At 43.8% G+C, this 18,548-nt stretch overlaps 1 protein-coding gene across 2 annotated transcripts in view; it reads left to right on the forward strand.

Moving 5' to 3' along the window:
* LOC106600659 (acid-sensing ion channel 2) overlaps window positions 1-18,548 on the forward strand; it is a 417,308-nt gene that overhangs the window by 249,934 nt on the left and 148,826 nt on the right. Inside the window, exon 1 of one of the 2 annotated variants that reach the window (XM_045715388.1) lies at window positions 3,111-5,726. The exons of the other annotated variant lie outside the window; for it this stretch is intronic. Within the exon in view, the coding sequence (XP_045571344.1) occupies window positions 5,034-5,726 (693 nt within the window). The 5' untranslated portion in view covers window positions 3,111-5,033. Of the gene's footprint in view, window positions 1-3,110; window positions 5,727-18,548 lie in introns of those variants that run through there. 2 annotated transcript variants of the gene reach the window in all.

Below are 18,548 nucleotides of genomic sequence, written 5' to 3' on the forward strand. Positions count from 1 at the left end.
CACACTTCAGAGCAGCAGGGGGATACAAAGATTGGGATACAACGAACAGACCCAATCCCCCTATCTCCTCTCATTTCATCAAGCCAACTGATGATTATTCCATGGCATGACAACAGCTAATAGCCATAATGACTGCAGTGAGCTCTAAGAACTCACCCACAATGGGAACGTTCAATCTATTACCATCCTCCAGCTCAGCAGCAGCAGCCCTCCCTTTCATTTAGAGAGGAGGCGGTGTTTGAAGCCAGGGGAGGCCCTGCTACACCTACAGCCAGACAAGTGTGACTACGCTCGATTAAAAAACTCCTAAAATACAGAAAAGCTATTGATCGCCTGTTATTGGTGTCATCTTAATGCATGCTGTGGATTTGATGGATGGCAGCGCTGCACAAAATACACTGTCTCCTCGTCCTGCTCATCTTTCATCTGCTCCCCATGTCACTGCTACTCTGCTTCAGAAGGAGAAAAGCGTTAGCGACCCTCAAGCTGTCTTTTTGTGATTCAAATCCTTTATCAACATGTAGAAAATGCTTGTATGAGGGAATCTGTGATGTGTGTGTTGATTTTCTGTCTGCCTCGCCATCCTGAGAGAAGAGATGCATTTAATCTATGAATATCATAATAGAGTTTATACCTTTCCATCATTTTTTCATGATTATTCTAGTATTGTCCAGTCCTTGAATCCTGGACAGTGTTTGTTGATGAAGGACAGGGGGTATTACACAGTAGATGCACACATCATTGTGGACAGAAGAATGTGTGTAATTGAATCAGGTAGTCAGTGATATATCTCTGATTAATCTCTGACTCCCCTGATGTTGTGGAGGCTGGTTAATTGGATATTTATGTTAAACCTTTGAGCTGTTCTCCTCTATACTGACGCTAGCTCGGCTACCCTGAATAACACTCCTTATCTAATTATGCTGCTGCTGGATGGATTCAGACAGTCTAAAGGACTGGCTCTGCAGTCCTTTAGGCTGCATGGCGGTGCATTAGAAGAAACGGGTGCATGTTCATGATATGTGTGTGTTCCTATGAGTTAGATATGCATTATACATTATTTTACATCTTCAATGTGTTTACAGTTTTCCTTTTACATGATTGTTAATTGTGGTTTTGAAAGTGTGTGTGTGTGTGTGTGTGTGTGTGTGTGTGTGTGTGTGTGTGTGTGTGTGTGTGTGTGTGTGTGTGTGTGTCTGTGTGATCCTCTATGTGAAGTGTTTCTCTAGGCGTGTCTGTGCGTGTGCGCGCGTGTGTGTGTGCGTGTGTGCGCGTGTGCGCGCGTGTGTGTGTGTGTGCGTGGTCCTCTATGTGAAGGGTTTCTCTAGCCGTGTGGGCGTGTGTTTGTGTGTGTGCGTGGTTCTCTATGTGAAGGGTTTCTCTAGCCGTGTGGGAGTGTGTTTGTGTGTGTGTGTGCGTCTGTGTGTGTGTGTGTGTGTGTGTGGTCCTCTATGTGAAGGGTTTCTCTAGGCGTATGTGTGGGCTGGGTGTGTATATGACCCCTCAGTGTAGGAGCTTTTTATCACATGGAGCTGTCAGAAAGCATTGTGTTACAGCACATACAAGTCACAGACAGAACTGCAAGTCGGCCGTGGTGTGCCAAGCCAACGCAATGAGATATAATGCTGCACATTAGACATTTTCTCTTTCTCTGTTGCTGTTTGTGTTTCCATACCAGCTACACAATTCACTTAGCCCCAGTGAGTCATACAAGTTAAGCACAAATAGTTGTTATTCAGCTCGATAATGACTTAGTCATAGGGGCCACACAGAGGGCAGATTCTACTGTACTTATAGGGTTTGTCCCAAATGGCATCCTATTCTCTATAAAGTGCACTACTTTTGACCAGGACCCATAGAAAATAGGGTGCCATTTGAGACATAGTCTCTGCTGTTTTTCTGAGCTGGGCTCCTATTCAACTCTCTCCTCTCTGTTAGCTGAGAAGAGCTAGGAGCAACTCAAGTTAAAAAAGTTAAAAATAGTCCTCTCACATGGAGGGAGAAAAACCTTGACTTTGCCATTAGCACAGGAAGACTGGTGGATGCTCTGTCAAAAGCATTTCGGAGAATTCTTCCTCATCTTAAATGCAAATGAAGCAATTTTACAAACCGAGATATTCAAACATTAATGTGTCTGAGATTACAGTTTCATTAGGGATTTTATTTGTCCCAACAAGAGATATGTGTAACCATAAACTGTTCCTCCTAAATAACCAATATCGTTATTGTATATATTATCTACATATATTATTATATATCTTTTTCAAAAGTTAAGAGGTACCAAATGACTGTGTTGTTATGATGACGTTATAACTGCCACAGGCCAACTGGGCAGTACTGAGTGGACTGAGGGGCCCAGGAGCTGTCTGAGGGGCCCAGTCAAATCACCTACTGGGTCAGACATGCAGGTGCAGCACTTTCTGTTGACCTATTATGATGATACTTCCTCTTTTGTACTACACTCATGTCTCACTGTCTCATGCATTGTTTATTTGCCTCTTTTTATTTGGAATTGTGCTTCCAGTACTATGACCCCTGCAGTTCTCTAACACTCCAACACTCTCCATACTTATCAGAAGGGATGTAGTATCTACACTACTGCTCATTTCGTTGTATTGCACACAGTACATGTGTGTGGCGTCTTTGTGAATAAAAACGTCCACTATGTGAACGTGTGCGGATGTAAATGGGATGTAAATGTTAGGGGAAGGATAGTGGTCCCCCATGCGATTTCACTGGAGAGCACAGCTGAGCCAATGCTGTTAGGAGACATGACAAGTCAAAGTTGTCATGAGAGTTAGTTGGCGACGACAAGCCATATGTACAGGGTTGGCTGCAAACCAAGCGTGAAGCTCTGCTAGCTAAGACGACCACCGAACTATTGAATGTTGTACTTAGGTGTTACTCTTGTTTGTCTTGTCATCTTTAATTCAATCACATCCTTCCCTCGATCAGCCTAATGTCTTGCTATTTTCTGGATTTTGTCTACCCCCTATGTTGACAACATAATTCAAGATAATTTATGTTACACAAACAGGCTGGAAATTAAACTAAAAGCCCAGTCCTTTTCCCACATTCTGTAGGGCTGTTTTGTGTTTATTTGACAAAGGGAAAGAGAATACAGAGAGAGAGAGGGGACTAGGTTGAAAGAGGGTAAAGCAGCCAAAGCAATAATTCAGTATGATGCTGTTTGTCTCAGTCTCCCTCTCTGAGTGCACACACACTACCTGCTCCCCCATTCTGCTCCTGTTGTGTAAGTCGTGGCAGCAGCCGACAAACAGAGTGGGAGGAGAGAGAGACAGACAGACAGACAGACAGACAGACAGACAGAGCAGACAGAGCGACAGAGAGAGTGAGACAGACAGACAGACAGACAGAGAGAGAGAGAGAGAGAGCGCTGGCGTTCGCAGACAGACACTCATCGCTCGCTCTCTCACTGGCTGGGTGGACAGAGCTGTGGCGCAGGAGGAGAGGAGCACATTGAGGACACGCTGCTCGGTGAGAGAGAGGTGACCAGAGGAACAGCCTGTCTGCCCAGGAGGAAGAGAATACTGAAAATAACAGGGCAATATCCAAAGGAGGAGAAGAGAGAGAGAGAGAAAGAGAGAGAGAGAGAGAGAGAGAGAGAGAGAGAGAAAGCACACATCGACTTCATGGGAGGAGGAGGAGCCCGGTTGGGGGTGGAGCTGAGAAGGATTGACGGACATCGGCACAAGAGGAGGAGGAGCGTGAGGGCAAGTTGATGAATTTGATTTGGAGAGACAAGTATTTTTAGAAAAGGAAGAAAAACAAGAGCAGCGTTACGATTGGAAATGCCACAGTTCTGAGGGAGAGAAACAGAGAGTGAAAGAAAACTGGAGCGAGAGAACGAGGGAGAGAGTGATACCAGGATCTGAGCGTGACTGAACAGATTTTCTATCGACTCTGGTCAGGTCTCCCACAGGGAAACGCAGTGTGTGTGCATGTGCTCCTCTCTCAGTGTGAATGAGTGTTTGCGTGCGTCTGGGACTGAGAAGCGTGTTTGCTCCTCGCACAAGACGGGCTGGCCATACGTGGTCACCCTCAGGACACAACACCTGCTCCTCCAGTCAAGAGAGGAGGAGAAGAGAAAGGAGAACAGAGGGAGGGAATAGGGAGGGAGTGAAAGAGTGACAGATGGGAAGAGGGGAAGGCTGGAGATCAAGAAGATAAAAGTGAGCTCACAAAAAGAACCGGAGAAGAAATTAGCGAGGTAGACTCACAAAGGCAATTAGTGATGCGCGGCTGCTCGTTTTAGCGGTGCCATGTAAACAAGTCCAGCCTCTGGCCGTGGTGGTGTTGGAGGGTTAGCAGGTTGAACGAGGCTGAGCATCACTGATCGAAGTGGAACGACGGCAAAGTCCCAACAGACAGCAGCCTCGGTTGGCAGAGAGAGGAGCGAGGACAGAGCAGAGCAGAGGGAACCGGCATGACGAGCCTCTCTCTGACAGACGGCACCAGATAGAACCACAACAGACTCACCGCTCTCTTCTTTTACCTTCCGTTCTTTCATTTTGTCTGTGCTTCTCAGCTCATCTTGCCTCTCTCCTCTAGCACTCACTCCACCCCCTCTCTTATACCCTCGCTATCCTTTTCCCTCTCTCTCCCTCTCACTCTCTAGCTCTCTCTCTCTCTCTCTCTGTCTCTTCCTCTCTCGCTCTCTGTTACACTAACTGGTGCGGATGCTGTAGTCGCTCATGTAGAAGCTGCATCGCTTGGTGCATATTTTCATGGGTGAATGTATCTTTTACTGCTGAGTTGGATGAGTGGAGTACTTTCAGGCCAAGGGAAGCAGAATGACTGAGAGGGAGAAGCCCAACAAGTAGCTAAAGAGTAAAACAGGACACCAACAACAACAAACAACAGACACTGTGACAGAGAGAGAGTTAGTACGTGTGTGTGTGAGTGAGGTTGTGTGTGAGGAGCTTGTACAGATTGTGTGTAACAGCAGAGTCAGATAAGCACAAATCCAGGTGTGGATTACATCGGTGGGGATATCGGTGCCCTGGAGCTCCATGTGGGGCCCAGCCCCTGAGGCCTGGCTGGGAGATGAAGCCTTTCTCTCGGCACTAGGAGCTGTGTGGGCAGCCATGGCTCTGGAGGGGCGATGTCTCCAGCGGGGATCCCCAGCCGTGGTGAGGAGAGGCCGCCGGCGCCTCCCTGCAAGGCCAGGCCTGTCCTCAATCACCTCCACCCTGCTGGCTGAGACACGTCTGCACGGCCTCAGGCATGTGTGTGTCCTCGGTGGCTCCATAGGCCGTCGGGCCTTCTGGCTGCTGGCCCTGTGCACCTCATTGGGCCTGCTCCTGTCCTGGTCCTCCAACCGCCTGCTCCACTGGCTCTCCTTCCCCACCTACACACGGATCCACACAGAGTGGGCCAAGGAGATGGCCTTCCCCACAGTCACTATCTGCAACAACAACCCAATCCGCCTCTACAAGCTCACCAAAAGTGACCTGTACTTTGCTGGCCACTGGCTGGGCCTACTGCTGGCCAACCGGACGGTGAGACCCATGGTGCTGGATTTGCTGCAGGAGGACAGCCAGGCCTGGTTCAGCAAACTGTCTGACTTCAGGCTGTTCCTGCCCCCCAGAAACTTTGAGGGAAGCAACCTGGAGTTTATGGACCGGCTGAGCCACCAGCTGGAGGACATGCTTCTCTCCTGCAAGTACCGAGGAGAACCGTGCGGTCCCCAGAACTTCACCTCTGTAAGTCTCAGCACAGCTCCCTCTTAAATCACTTCTTCATTGACAGTTTAGCTCTGTGTGGTGGTTGAACCTCCCAGACTGTTCATCTGATTTCACCTGTTGTCTCTCCTCTTTTCATGGAGTTTCATCTCTTTCCTTGAAGTTCACAGTAGTTAACAGCAGGGTTTGGAATCCCAAAAAATGTCCAATCGTTTTGTTCTGAACAGAACCATTATTTGTTTTGTTTCGAAACTGATCAGAACTTTTGCAGGTCGGAAAAGTGGAACGAAAATGAAAAAAAAAGTACCAGTTTATATCGTTCCTTTCTGTTCCTTTTTAAATGTCTGAAGTAATTGTTTTTTATTACATTAGCTCTGCATTACATTTCTTTACCAATCAGCGAGGATAAGGCAGCTTGCAATGGAGCGGGCAAGCTGTATTTGGTTTATGGAGCGGGCAAGCTGTATTTGTTTTAGCCTAGGCAGACGATGGTAGAGTTCTCATTGGGGCTGAACATTTTAGCCCGGTCCGACCCAAGCCTGATGAGCTGAAGCCCGAGCCCAGGCCTAGTCCGACATCACATAAATCTAATGAACCCGAAACCGAAACGATGCCTGATTTCTAGAAAACGGACTCACCTTTCCCTAGACCATATTGCTCTTTTGTTCAAGTTAAGCAGTAGGCTATTCATTTACACTGGTTTTTACAACAACGTGGCAGAGATGGAAGCGAGCAGAGTGAGGAGAGAGTGAAAAGCCTTTGCCTTGTCTAAGAGAAGTGATGTGAGAGGGGAAAACCCAACTTGAATATAATCAACAACTGTTGTATGTGGATCTCAGGGTTTATACAGTAAGACATCCATACTGTTGTCTGTGGATCTCAGGGTTTATACAGTAAGACATCCATACTGTTGTATGTGTATCTCAGGGTTTATACAGTAAGACATCCATACTGTTGTATGTGGATCTCAGGGTTTATACACTAAGACATCCATACTGTTGCCTGTTTTGAAGTATGTGTTTGGTTCCTTGAGCTAATTGTTTTTGTTAGAACAGATTATCTGGGATTTCTTATCATTTATTCAGCATTGTTTACACTGTTCCAAACAGTCAGAAAACAAATATTTGAATAAAAGCCTACCTTTACACACATTGGTCACACAGCGCTCAATCCTCTCCTCCTTCTTGATCTCTTTCTTCTTTTTTGTTGTTGTTATTATTATCATAATTATAAAAGTAACTAAGCTAATATCATCAGCAGTAGGCTTAGTTTAAAAAAAAATAACAAAGGCAGCCTTGAATAATTAAACAAATTAATCACAACATGTCAGCAATTGTGTTTAATCTTTGTAGGCAAAAAAATGCATTTCTTCGTTAGAACAGACTCTCGAGGATTTCTTATTTGTTAGGTGTTGTTTACACTGTTCCAGTGTAAACAACACTTCATTTCAATATTCAAGACTCCATGTCTAGCACCTGTTTGGCAGTGGCACACAGCGCTTGGCTTACCCACCTTCTTCTGTTTCTTCTTAGGATTATTATTATTATGCAGTAATATAGTAGCCCATATAAGTAAGAGTCAGTCATGACTTTAAATACAATCAAGCTTTTTTATTTAGAAAATAAAATAACACATGAAATGTTCTGCCAGTTAGGCCATGGCCTAAGCATTAAGGAAACAGAACAGAACACAACAAAATAACACATCTATTAAACAACATTGGACCCATGGATTCTTGAATATTGAAATACTAAATAAATGTTCTGGATATTATTAGCTGTAAGCCAGCCTATGTCCTAACGGGTACATGCATGTGTCACGTGAACAGAGCATGGCAGGGAAGGCACATTTAGCAAATAGGGAATATTTTTGCATTCTCAACAAATTAGGTAACATAACTTTTTAGTCAGAGAAACAACAAGAAACTAGTGAATTACTGTAGTTAGATTGCAGCTTCAGCACCTCGGACAGCGCAATACACATGGCAGCCTGTGGCTGCTCCTGCAGCTGACAGGGAGGAGAGAGAGACAAGGGTTCATTCAGGCTGAAATTGAGAACTCTAGTGCATGGGCGCTATCAGCTGACTAAGCTATAGTTGTTTACGTGAGCGATGGACAGACAAGTGTAGGGTGCGAGATGCGACTGAAATTTTGTAGGTGGGGGGGGAGAGTGAGAGAGGGTGGAGGAGGAGGCTTGAAGCGCTGGGCATAGTTATGACATGCGTTATCTGAATTAGGCCCACAGAATTATACCTACGGAGGAGCGGCTTCTATGGAGGAAATTTAAATGTCTTTGAACTTCCGAGAGTTGTCTTAAAGTTGAACCAGAGCTAGCTAGCTAACTAACAAGCTTTGTGTACAGAGCCGCATCAGAATTAAAAACACAGCCTAGCTTTTTGTAGTTATTTATCCAATGTGAAACGTGATAACTATAGTATCCGTAACTAGCATTGAAAAAGTGAATCCATTCTTCTGTAATTAAATATCTCTCGCTAATTTCTGAACGCTTGTAACGTCAGTAGGGTACAGCAGCCAAAGCTTTGAAGGGGGAATGGCATGTTGCCTACACACACATACACTGGGAAAGATTTTCAGCTGGCAGGCAGACACTGGAATACGTTTCTGAGTGACAGAGTGAGGGCTTTGCATTGGCGCCTTTCTGTAAAACTATGTTATTATTTATTTAAAAAGAAAATATTTCACCTTTTTTAACCAGGCTCTCATTTACAACTGCGACCTGGCCAAGATAAAGCAAAGCAGTGCAACAACAAACAACAACACAGAGTTACACATGGAATAAACAAATATGCAGTCAATAATACAATTGAAAAAGTCTATATACAGTGTGTGCAAATGAGGTAGGATAAGGGAGGTAAGGCAATGAATAGGCCATAGTGTCACGTCCTGACCAGTATAAGGCGTTATTTGTTATTGTAGTTTGGTCAGGACGTGGCAGGGGTGTGTTTGTCTTGTGTTGTCAGGGTTTTTGGGTTATGTTCTATGTATTGTATTTCGATGTTCTATTTTCTAGTTTTTCTATTTCTATGTCTAGTTTATTGTTTTGACCTTCAATTGGAGGCAGCTGTTCCTCGTTGCCTCTAATTGAAGGTCCTATTTAGTAGGGGTGTTTTTCTATGGGTTTTGTGGGTAGTTGTTTCTTGTTTAGCTGTGTGCCTGACAAGACTGTTTTCGTCGTTCTTTTTGTTCGTGTGTTTTTTTGTTTCGTTTCTTCAAATGAAGGAGATAATGAGCATTCACATTCCCACTGCGTTTTGGTCCAATTCATACGACGCCCGTGACACATAGTGGCTAAATAATTACAATATAGCAATTAAACACTGGAGTGATAAATGTGCAGAAGATGAGTGTGCAAGTAGAGATACTGGGGTGCAAAGGAGCAAAATAAATAAAATAAATAACAGTATGGGGATGCGGTAGTTGGATGGGCTATTTACAGATGGGCTTTGTACAGGTGCAGTGATCTGTGAGCTGCTCTGACAGCTGGTGCTTATAGCAAGTGAGGGAGATATGAGTCTCCAGCTTCAGTGATTTTTGCAATTCGTTCCTGTCATTGGCAGCAGAGAACTGGAAGGAAAGGTGGCCGAAGGAGGAATTGGCTTTGGGGGTGACCAGTGAAATATACCTGCTGGAGTGCGTGCTACGGGTGGGGGCTGCTATGGTGAACAGTGAGCTGAGATAAGGCGGGGCTTTACCTATCAAAGACTTATAGATAACCTAGAGCCAGTGAGTTTGGCGACGAATATGAAGCAAGGGCCAGCCAATGAGAGCATACAGGTCACAGTGGTGGGTAGTACAGTGGGGGAAAAAAGTATTTGATCCCCTACTGATTTTGTACGTTTGCCCACTGACAAAGAAAGGATCAGTCTATAATTTTAATGGTAGGTTTATTTGAACAGTGAGAGACAGAATAACAACAAAAATATCCAGGAAAACGCATGTCAGAAATGTTATAAATTGATTTGCATTTCAATGAGGGAAATAAGTATTTGACCCCCTCTCAATCAGAAAGATTTCTGGCTCCCAGGTGTCTTTTATATAGGTAACGAGCTGAAATTAGGAGCACACTCTTAAAGGGAGTGCTCCTAACCGCAGCTTGTAACCTGTAAAAAAGACACCTGTCCACAGAAGCAATCAATCAATCAGATTCCAAACTCTCCACCATGGCCAAGACCAAAGAGCTCTCCAAGGATGTCAGGGACAAGATTGTAGACCTACACAAGGCTGGAATGGGCTACAAGACCATCGCCAAGCAGCTTGGTGAGAAGGTGACAACATTTGGTGCGATTATTCGCAAATGGAAGAAACACAAAAGAACTGTCAATCTCCCTCGGCCTGGGGCTCCATGCAAGATCTCACCTCGTGGAGTTGCAATGATCATGAGAACGGTGAGGAATCAGCCCAGAACTACACGGGAGGATTTTGTCAATGATCTCAAGGCAGCTGGGACCATTGTAACCAAGAAAACAATTGGTAACACACTACGCCGTGAAGGACTGAAATCCTGCAGCGCCCGCAAGGTCCCCCTGCTCAAGAATACATATACATGCCCATCTGAAGTTTGCCAATGAACATCTGAATGACTCAGAGGACAACTGGTGAAAGTGTTGTGGTCAGATGAGACCAAAATGGAGCTCTTTGACATCAACTCAAGTCACCTTGTTTGGAGGAGGAGGAATGCTGCCTATGACCCCAAGAACACCATCTCCACCGTCAAACATGGAGGTGTAAACATTATGCTTTGGGGATAATTTTCTGCTAAGGGGACAGGACAACTCACCACATCAAAAGGACGATGGACCGTTAAATCTTGGGTGAGAACCTCCTTCCCTCAGCCAGGGCATTGAAAATGGGTCGTGGATGGGTATTCCAGCATAACAATGACCCAAAACACACGGCCAAGGCAACAAAGGAGTGGCTCAAGAAGAAGCACATTAAGGTCCTGGAGTGGCCTAGCCAGTCTCCAGACCTTAATCCCATAGAAAATCTGTGGAGGGAGCTGAAGGTTCGAGTTGCCAAACGTCAGCCTCGAAACCTTAATGACTTGGAGAAGATCTGCAAAGAGGAGTGGGACAAAATCCCTCCTGAGATGTGTGCAAACCTGGTGGCCAACTACAAGAAACGTCTGACCTCTGTGATTGCCAACAAGGGTTTTGCCACCAAGTACTAAGTCATGTTTTGCAGAGGGGTCAAATACTTATTTCCCTCATTAAAATGCAAATCATTTTATAACATTTCTGACATGCGTGTTTCTGGATATTTTTGTTGTTATTCTGTCTCTCACTGTTCAAATAAACCTACTATTAAAATTATAGACTGATCATTTCTTTGTAAGTGGGCAAATGTACAAAATCAGCAGGGGATCAAATACTTTTTTCCCCCACTGTATATGAGGCTTTAGTGACGAAACGGATGGCACTGTGATAGACTGCATCCAATTTGCTGAGTAGAGTGTTGGAGGCTATTTTGTGAATGACATCGCCGAAGTCAAGGATTGGTAGGATAGTCAGCTTTACGAGGGTATGTTTGGCAGCATGAGTGAAGGATGCTTCGTTGTGAAATAGGAAGCCGATTCTAGATTTAATTTTGGATTGGAGATGCTTAATGTGATGTAATGTAATTAACCCGTTACAATGCTTTTAAAATAACGGTTATTTTCCGGAACAGTATAGATCACTTCTTTCCCGGTTCTGATTCTGTTCCTCAAAAAAACAAACAAAAAAAACTAACAATAATAATCTGGTTTTAGGTTCAGGGAGGTTTTCGGTTCTATTCCCTGAACAGGTTTACAGTCACACCCTTTTACCGGTTGTTTGTCCTTAAACGCTGTCATGGAACTCTAGAACCAAGGTAGGCTATTATTATTATTATTATTATTTATCTATATTTATTTTCATCCCTATGTTTTGAGCTGCTGGATTTATCCATCTTGACTAGTTGTACTTAGTATTTGCTTTGTATATTATTTACTAACTGTTGAGGAAAAACTAATTCCAAGGATCAGGCAGAGCTCATTTTCCAGTTTATAAGAGTTTTATTCAAGCAATTGCCAGGAAGTTCCCTCTCAGGATAAAGCCAGAGTGTCACGTCCTGACCATAGAAAGATGTTATTTTCTATGGTAGAGTAGGTCAGGGCGTGACAGGGGGGTTATTTCTATGTTTTATATTTCTATGTTTAGGTTCTAGTTTGGTATTTCTATGTTGGGATTTTGTTTGGGATGCTCTCGAATTGGAGGCAGCTGGTCCTCGTTGTCTCTAATTGGAGATCATACTTAAGTAGTGGTTTTTCCACCTGGGTTTTGTGGGCGATTATCTTTGAGTTGTGTATGTGTTCATCTCTGCATCACGTTTTTTTTTCATTCAGTATATTTATGTATTGCATAGTTTCACAGTATAAATAAAATGTGAAACGACACACACGCTGTCACGTCCTGACCATAGTAAGTTGTTATTTTCTATGGTAGAGTAGGTCAGGGTGTGACAGGGGGTGTTTGTCTATGTTTTGTATTTCTATGTTCAGTTTCTAGTTTTGTATTTCTATGTTGGTTTTGTTTGGTATGATCTCCAATTAGAGGCAGCCGGTTGTCGTTGTCTCTAATTGGAGGTCATATTTAAGTTGATGTTTGTCCCACCTGTTTTTGTGGGTGATTATCTTTTGAGTAGTGTTTATTTCTCTCTGCATCACAGTTTGTTGTTTTTGTTATTCAAGTTATTGGTGTTTTGCAACATTTCACGGGATAAAGAAATATGTGGAACTACAACCATGCTGCACTTTGGTCCGATCCTTTAGACAACCGTGACACACGCTGCACTTTGGTCCGCTCATTCCTACGACAGCCGTGACACAGAGAGTAACTTGATTATTTACAAATCACAGTCGTTACATACTTTATCTACACAAAGAGCTGTTTACCCCTCCTAGAGGGAGGTAAGCTTACAAAAGAGATAAGGGGTAATTAGCTCTACACCCTTAATGCATTAAAACAAATAAAAGCAGGTTCTAACCAGTTCTCACAGATTATGTGTCAAAGATAGGGGAGTGATTCGATCTTTAGAACCTACAAAGACAGAACAAGAATCAGCCTGGTTAGGCATATAGGGCCCCATAGATAAGGGCCAATAACAAATCCCTCCTTTGTGGGGTGTATGAAAAGGTTACTGGACAACAGGGATAATTCCCAGTGATAAACACTATTAAGTTCAAGCATTTTCATAGAATTTAGACTGTAACAAGACCATTTTGCCCCCACATAACTGTTACCCAGTATTCGCTTTGTACAATATTTACTTATACTGAGCAAAAATATAAATGCAACATGCAACAATTTCAACGATTTTACTGAGCTACATTTCATACTGCATAAGGAAATCAGTCAATTGAAATTAATTAATTAGACCCTAATCTATGGATTTCACAGGACTAGGTAGGGGCGCAACCATGGGTGGGCCAGGGAAGGCATAGGCCCACCCACTGGGGAGCCAGGCCTAGCCAATCAGAATTAGATTTTCCCAACAAAGGGGCTTTATTACAGACATACTCCTCAGTTTCATCAGCTGTTGGGGCGGCTGGTCTCAGACGATCACGCAAGGGGAAAAAGCCGGATGTGAAGATCCTGGGCTGGCGTGGTTACACGTGGTCTGCGGTTGTGAGGCCGGTTGGACGTACTGTACTGCCAAATTCTCTAAAACGATGTTGAAGGCGGCTTATGGTAGACATTAACATTAAATTACCTGGCAACAGCTCTGATGGACATTCATGCAGTCAGCATGTCAATTGCACGCTCCCTCAAAACTTGAGATGTCTGTGGCATTTTGTTGTGTGACAAAACTGCACATCTTAGAGTGGCCTTTTATTGTCCCCAGCACAAGGTGCACCTGTGTAATGATCATGCTGTTTAGTCTGCTTCTTGATATGCCACACCTGTCAGGTGGATGGATTATCTTGACAAAGGATAAATGCTCACTAACAGGGATGTAAACAAATTTGTGCACAACATTTAAGATAATTTTTTGTTGTTGTTCATATGGAACATTTCTGGGATCTTTTATTTCTGCTCATGAAACATGGGACCAACACTTTACATGTTGCGTTTATATTTTTGTTCAGTATAGTATTTGCTCTGTTTACTGTAGTTTCTTCCATGTTCGTTAGGGCCTGTTCGTGGTTCTGTTGATTAGAGTTGGGCATTGCTGTTGTAACGAGTGTCGTAATGATTGGACCAAGGTGCAGCGGGAACGTGTATACTCATCTTCTTTAATGTGTTAAAGAAGGAAAAAAAAAAACACGTATACAAACACAACGAACGACACTAACATTCCTGTCATGTGCTCAGACACTTAACAAGGAAACAACTACCCACAAATCCCATGACAAAAACACCACTCTTAAGTAAGACCTTCAATTAGAAGCAATTAAGAGCAGCTGCTTCCAATTGAAGGTCAACCCCATGAACTAAACATAGAAATAGAAAAACTAAACTAGAACATAGAAATATACTAACATAGAACATTAACCAAAACCCCGGAACACTCTAAACAAAGACCCCTCTACATAAACACATAGCCCAACAAACCCCGAACCACATAAAACAAACACCCCCTGCCACGTCCTGACCAAACTATAATAACAAATAACCCCTTTACTGGTCAGAACGTGACAGCTGTTTAGCCATGTGGTGGCCTTGGTCTGGGAGCCTTTTCATATCACAAGGAACAGTCTCTATTGCCAGCCCCATGAGAACTGTACTGCCTGATTTCTCTCTGTCTCTCTCTCTCTCTCTCTCTTTCCATGTGTGTGTGTTTGTGCTTCTCATGGTGCTGTGACAGTGACAGATGTTTTCTCTGAGGTGACACAAATACTGAAACACTCTTTGAAATGTTATTTTTGCATTTCATTTTTCTCTTCTTATCTCCCTCTATTGGCCCTAGAGCCTGTAAAACTCAATGGAGAGCAGAAAGGGAGTGTCAAATGAAGGTGATGCGTGCAGTACTGTGTTTGTGAAGACAGAGTGTGTGTCCATGTGTTTATGTGGGACTACTGCTACAGTCCTCACTGATGTGTCAATCATTATAGCACAAGTTGTATGATCTCAGCCACTCTCACTTCACTTTACATGTTGAGCAGCAGTGCATTAAAACCCACTAACAGAGCAATATTAACCTCCACCCCTTCAATAAATACAGTTGAACGAGTGCAAAGCAGTGGTCTCACTCTTCATACTCCTTTATGGCCCCATTGAGATGGTCAGCCTTGTGTCCATGGCTTCATAGAGATGGATGACTTTCATTAAGTTTAAACACAGTGTCCGATTAGCGCTAGCGCTGTAATGATCCTGTTATCAATCCTCTGTATCGGCGGCCTCCCTGTCCAGAACAGGACGAGGAGCAGAGCAGCACGCCGTCAAACAATGTGGTACTTAATCAGAAACATGCCCTCAGGCCAAGTCCCTGTAATAATGTTTCAAACCAATCTCAGTCATCTGGAGTGAGATGCTCATCCTGATTGCAACACAGACATCAATTTATTTAGGATTCTCACCACGGTGGCTCCTGAAGTTCTGTGGCTGAGTAATCTATACAGGGTATAGACAGGGTGGCGGACAGGGTGTTGTCGTGTCTTTGGGGTACCATTAAACGGAAGACATGTTTATCAATTAACTCTCTGTAATTATTATCACGCGATTAAACTGATTAATCGTTTAACTATAATTAACTAGGAGATCGGGGCACCAAGGAAAATATTCAGATTACAAAGTTATAATTTTCCTAATATAACTTTCCTATATTATAACATTATATATAGCTCAGAGTTCAACACCATAGTGCCCTCCAAGCTCATCACTAAGCTCAGGAACCTGGGACTGAACACCTCCCTTTTCAACTGGATCCTGGACTTCCTGACGGGCCGCCACCAGATGGTTAGGGTAGGCAACAACACATCTGCCACGCTGACCCTCAACACAGGGGCCCCTCATGGGTGCGTGCTCAGTCCCCTCCTGTAATCCCTGTTCACCCAGGACTGCATGGCCGCACATGACTCCAACACCATCGTTAAGTTTGCCGACAACGTGACGGTGGTAGGCTTGATCACCGACGACAATGAGACAGCCTATAGGGAGGAGGTCAGAGACTTGGCAGTGTAGTGCCAGGACAACAACCTCTCCCTCAACGTCAGCAAGATAAAGGAGCTTATCATGGACTACAGGAAACAGAGTGCCGATACGCCCCCATTCACGTCGACGGGGCTGTAGTAGGTCGGGTCGAGACCTTCAAGTTCTTCAGTGTCCACATCACTAAGGACCAATCATGGTCCAAACACACCAACACAATCGTAAAGAGGGCACGACATCGCCCCTGTCCCCGTCCCCCCGTCAGGAGGCTGAAAAGATTTGGCATGGGCCCAAGTTCTACAGCTGCACCACTGAGAGCATCTTGACTAGCTACATCACCGCTTGGTATGGGAACTGCTCGGCATCCGACCGCAAGGGGCTACAGAGGGTAGTGAGTACGGCCCAGTACATCACTGGGGCCAAACTCCCTGCTATTCAGGACTTTTATACCAGGCGGTGTCAGAGGAAGGCCCTAAAAATACTCCAGCCACCCAAGTCATAGACTCTTCTCTCTGCTGCCACATGGCAAGTGGTACCAGAGTGCCAAGTCTGTGACCAAAAGGCACCTGAACAGCTTCTAGCCATAAGACTGATGAAAAGTTAATCAAATGGCTACCAGGACTATTTACATTGACCCTTTATTATTATTTATTTATCTTAGTTGTTTTGCACTGACTCCCTTGCACTGGCTGTATGCACACTCACTAAACTACACCCACACACTCACACTACATACGCTCACACACACAAAACACACATACACACATGCATATTGATGCCATACACACACACTCACAGATTGACACTTTCACACACTCTGCTGCTACTCTGTTTATGGTATATCCTGATTGCCTAGTCACTTTTACCCCTACCCACATGTACATACTGTATTACCTCAACTACCTCGTACCCCTGCACATTAACTCGGTACTGGTACTCCTTGTATATAGCCTCGTTATTGTTTTTATTGTGTTACTATTTACTTTTTTATTTAGCAAATATGTGTCTTACTTTTTAACTCTACACTGTAAAGTAAGCATTTCACTGTAAAGTCTACACCTGTTGTATTTGGCACATGTGACAAATTACATTTGATTTTGATTTGAAGTGTTCTTTCTCTGCTTCGCTTGCTTAACTCAAACAAACACTGGAGTCTCTTTGTGCGAGACATGCTCATTAGAGCTGAGCTGTACTCGTGGGCTGTACTGTAGCTCACAAAGGAGGGTGAATCGTAGAAAAAGTCTAAAGAAACTTGAAAAGTCAAGAAAACCATTTCTCTCTCACGCTCTCCCATCTCCCCCTCAGACACACATGCACACACACACTCCCATGCCCTGTTTTCCCCTTTTGTCCTTTCCTCCGTGAAGTTATTCCTTTCACCAAATGGTCCATTAGGGGAGCAGTTGTCATAGCCTGTGCGGTTTAGCTCTCTTCCCCTTTCCTGTCATGGCGTGTGATTGACATTAACAACAGGCTCACAGATTTGCTCATGTCGAGGGGCTGCCATTATGTGGTGGAGAGTCATTTGCTGGAGTTCCTTCACCTCACTCCCAGGCCTTTCTCAGGGGCTCATCTATCAAGAAGAAACAATGGCCGATGGGAGAGAGAAGCCATTCATCTCCATTAGATAGTCATTTCAATCAGGGAGTGGCACTGATATTAATAAGGAGGGAAGAGTAGTTTCCACAGAGCTGCAGGTTTACTTCACTCTCATCAAGGCCATTTTCTCAATTAAAGCATGCATTGGTTTCTATGATGAATACAGAATGCTCGTCTGATCATCTCTGCAGTGTAAGTCGCTCTGGATAAGAGCGTCTGCTAAATGACTAAAATGTAATGTAAATGTAAATATATTATATTATAGTATAGGCCGATTATCTTCTGGTTTAAATGGTGTATTTTACCTCGCGTCCAGTCTCATTCCAAACGTCGTAAATTGTTGTATCTGCACGAACCCAGTCTTTACTAAAATCATCCATACATCAATTGTCTTAAAATCATTTATTTACTAAACTAAGTAATTCACAGAAAGTATACAAACAGTAATTATCGTCACAAAGAATTGGCAGAGTAATGTGCCCTAGTGGCTAACAGGCATTGCTGGTGTCTTGTTAACAATGGGTCATAAAAAGTTCAGCTGAGGAGACACACAGAGTTCATTAATATTAACAATTGACATGCTAATCCTTTGCACATGAACGCTCACTCATTTGGGAACAATTGCAATCAATATATATTTACGCTCAGTGTGTCGTCGGGATCCTTGTTGGAGCGTCGTTCTGTTGGAGAGTTTTGTCCGCGTTCTCTCTCTCTCTCTCTCTCGGTTAGAATGTATCTTTCAAAGCGACATTCATTAATGTCGTCATAGAACAGATGTTTCGTCGGTCTTCGCGTTCAATGATATAATTTCTAGCTGCAGACTATTATTTAATATCAAAGACTTGTTCTTATTCTGTCGATATCAATAGTCTAAAAGGTAACCACGTGGTATAGTTCACTTTCAGTAGCGGATTGGATGGTCAAACCTATTGGCCAACTCGCAATGGAGTGGAGGCCTGGTCCGTTAGAAAGTAAATCAGGGTATGGTTTTATAGTGAACATAGAACAGGCTTGTCACATGACGCCTGGTCCTGTCTGTGTCCCTGGGGGCGTGCCGATGACTGAGTTAAGCTTGGTACAGAAATCCAATTCTATCACATTAACATCAGTACATAGCA

The sequence above is a fragment of the Salmo salar genome, chromosome ssa03, assembly GCF_905237065.1.
Source record: "Salmo salar chromosome ssa03, Ssal_v3.1, whole genome shotgun sequence".
Taxonomy (NCBI): Eukaryota; Metazoa; Chordata; class Actinopteri; order Salmoniformes; family Salmonidae; genus Salmo; species Salmo salar.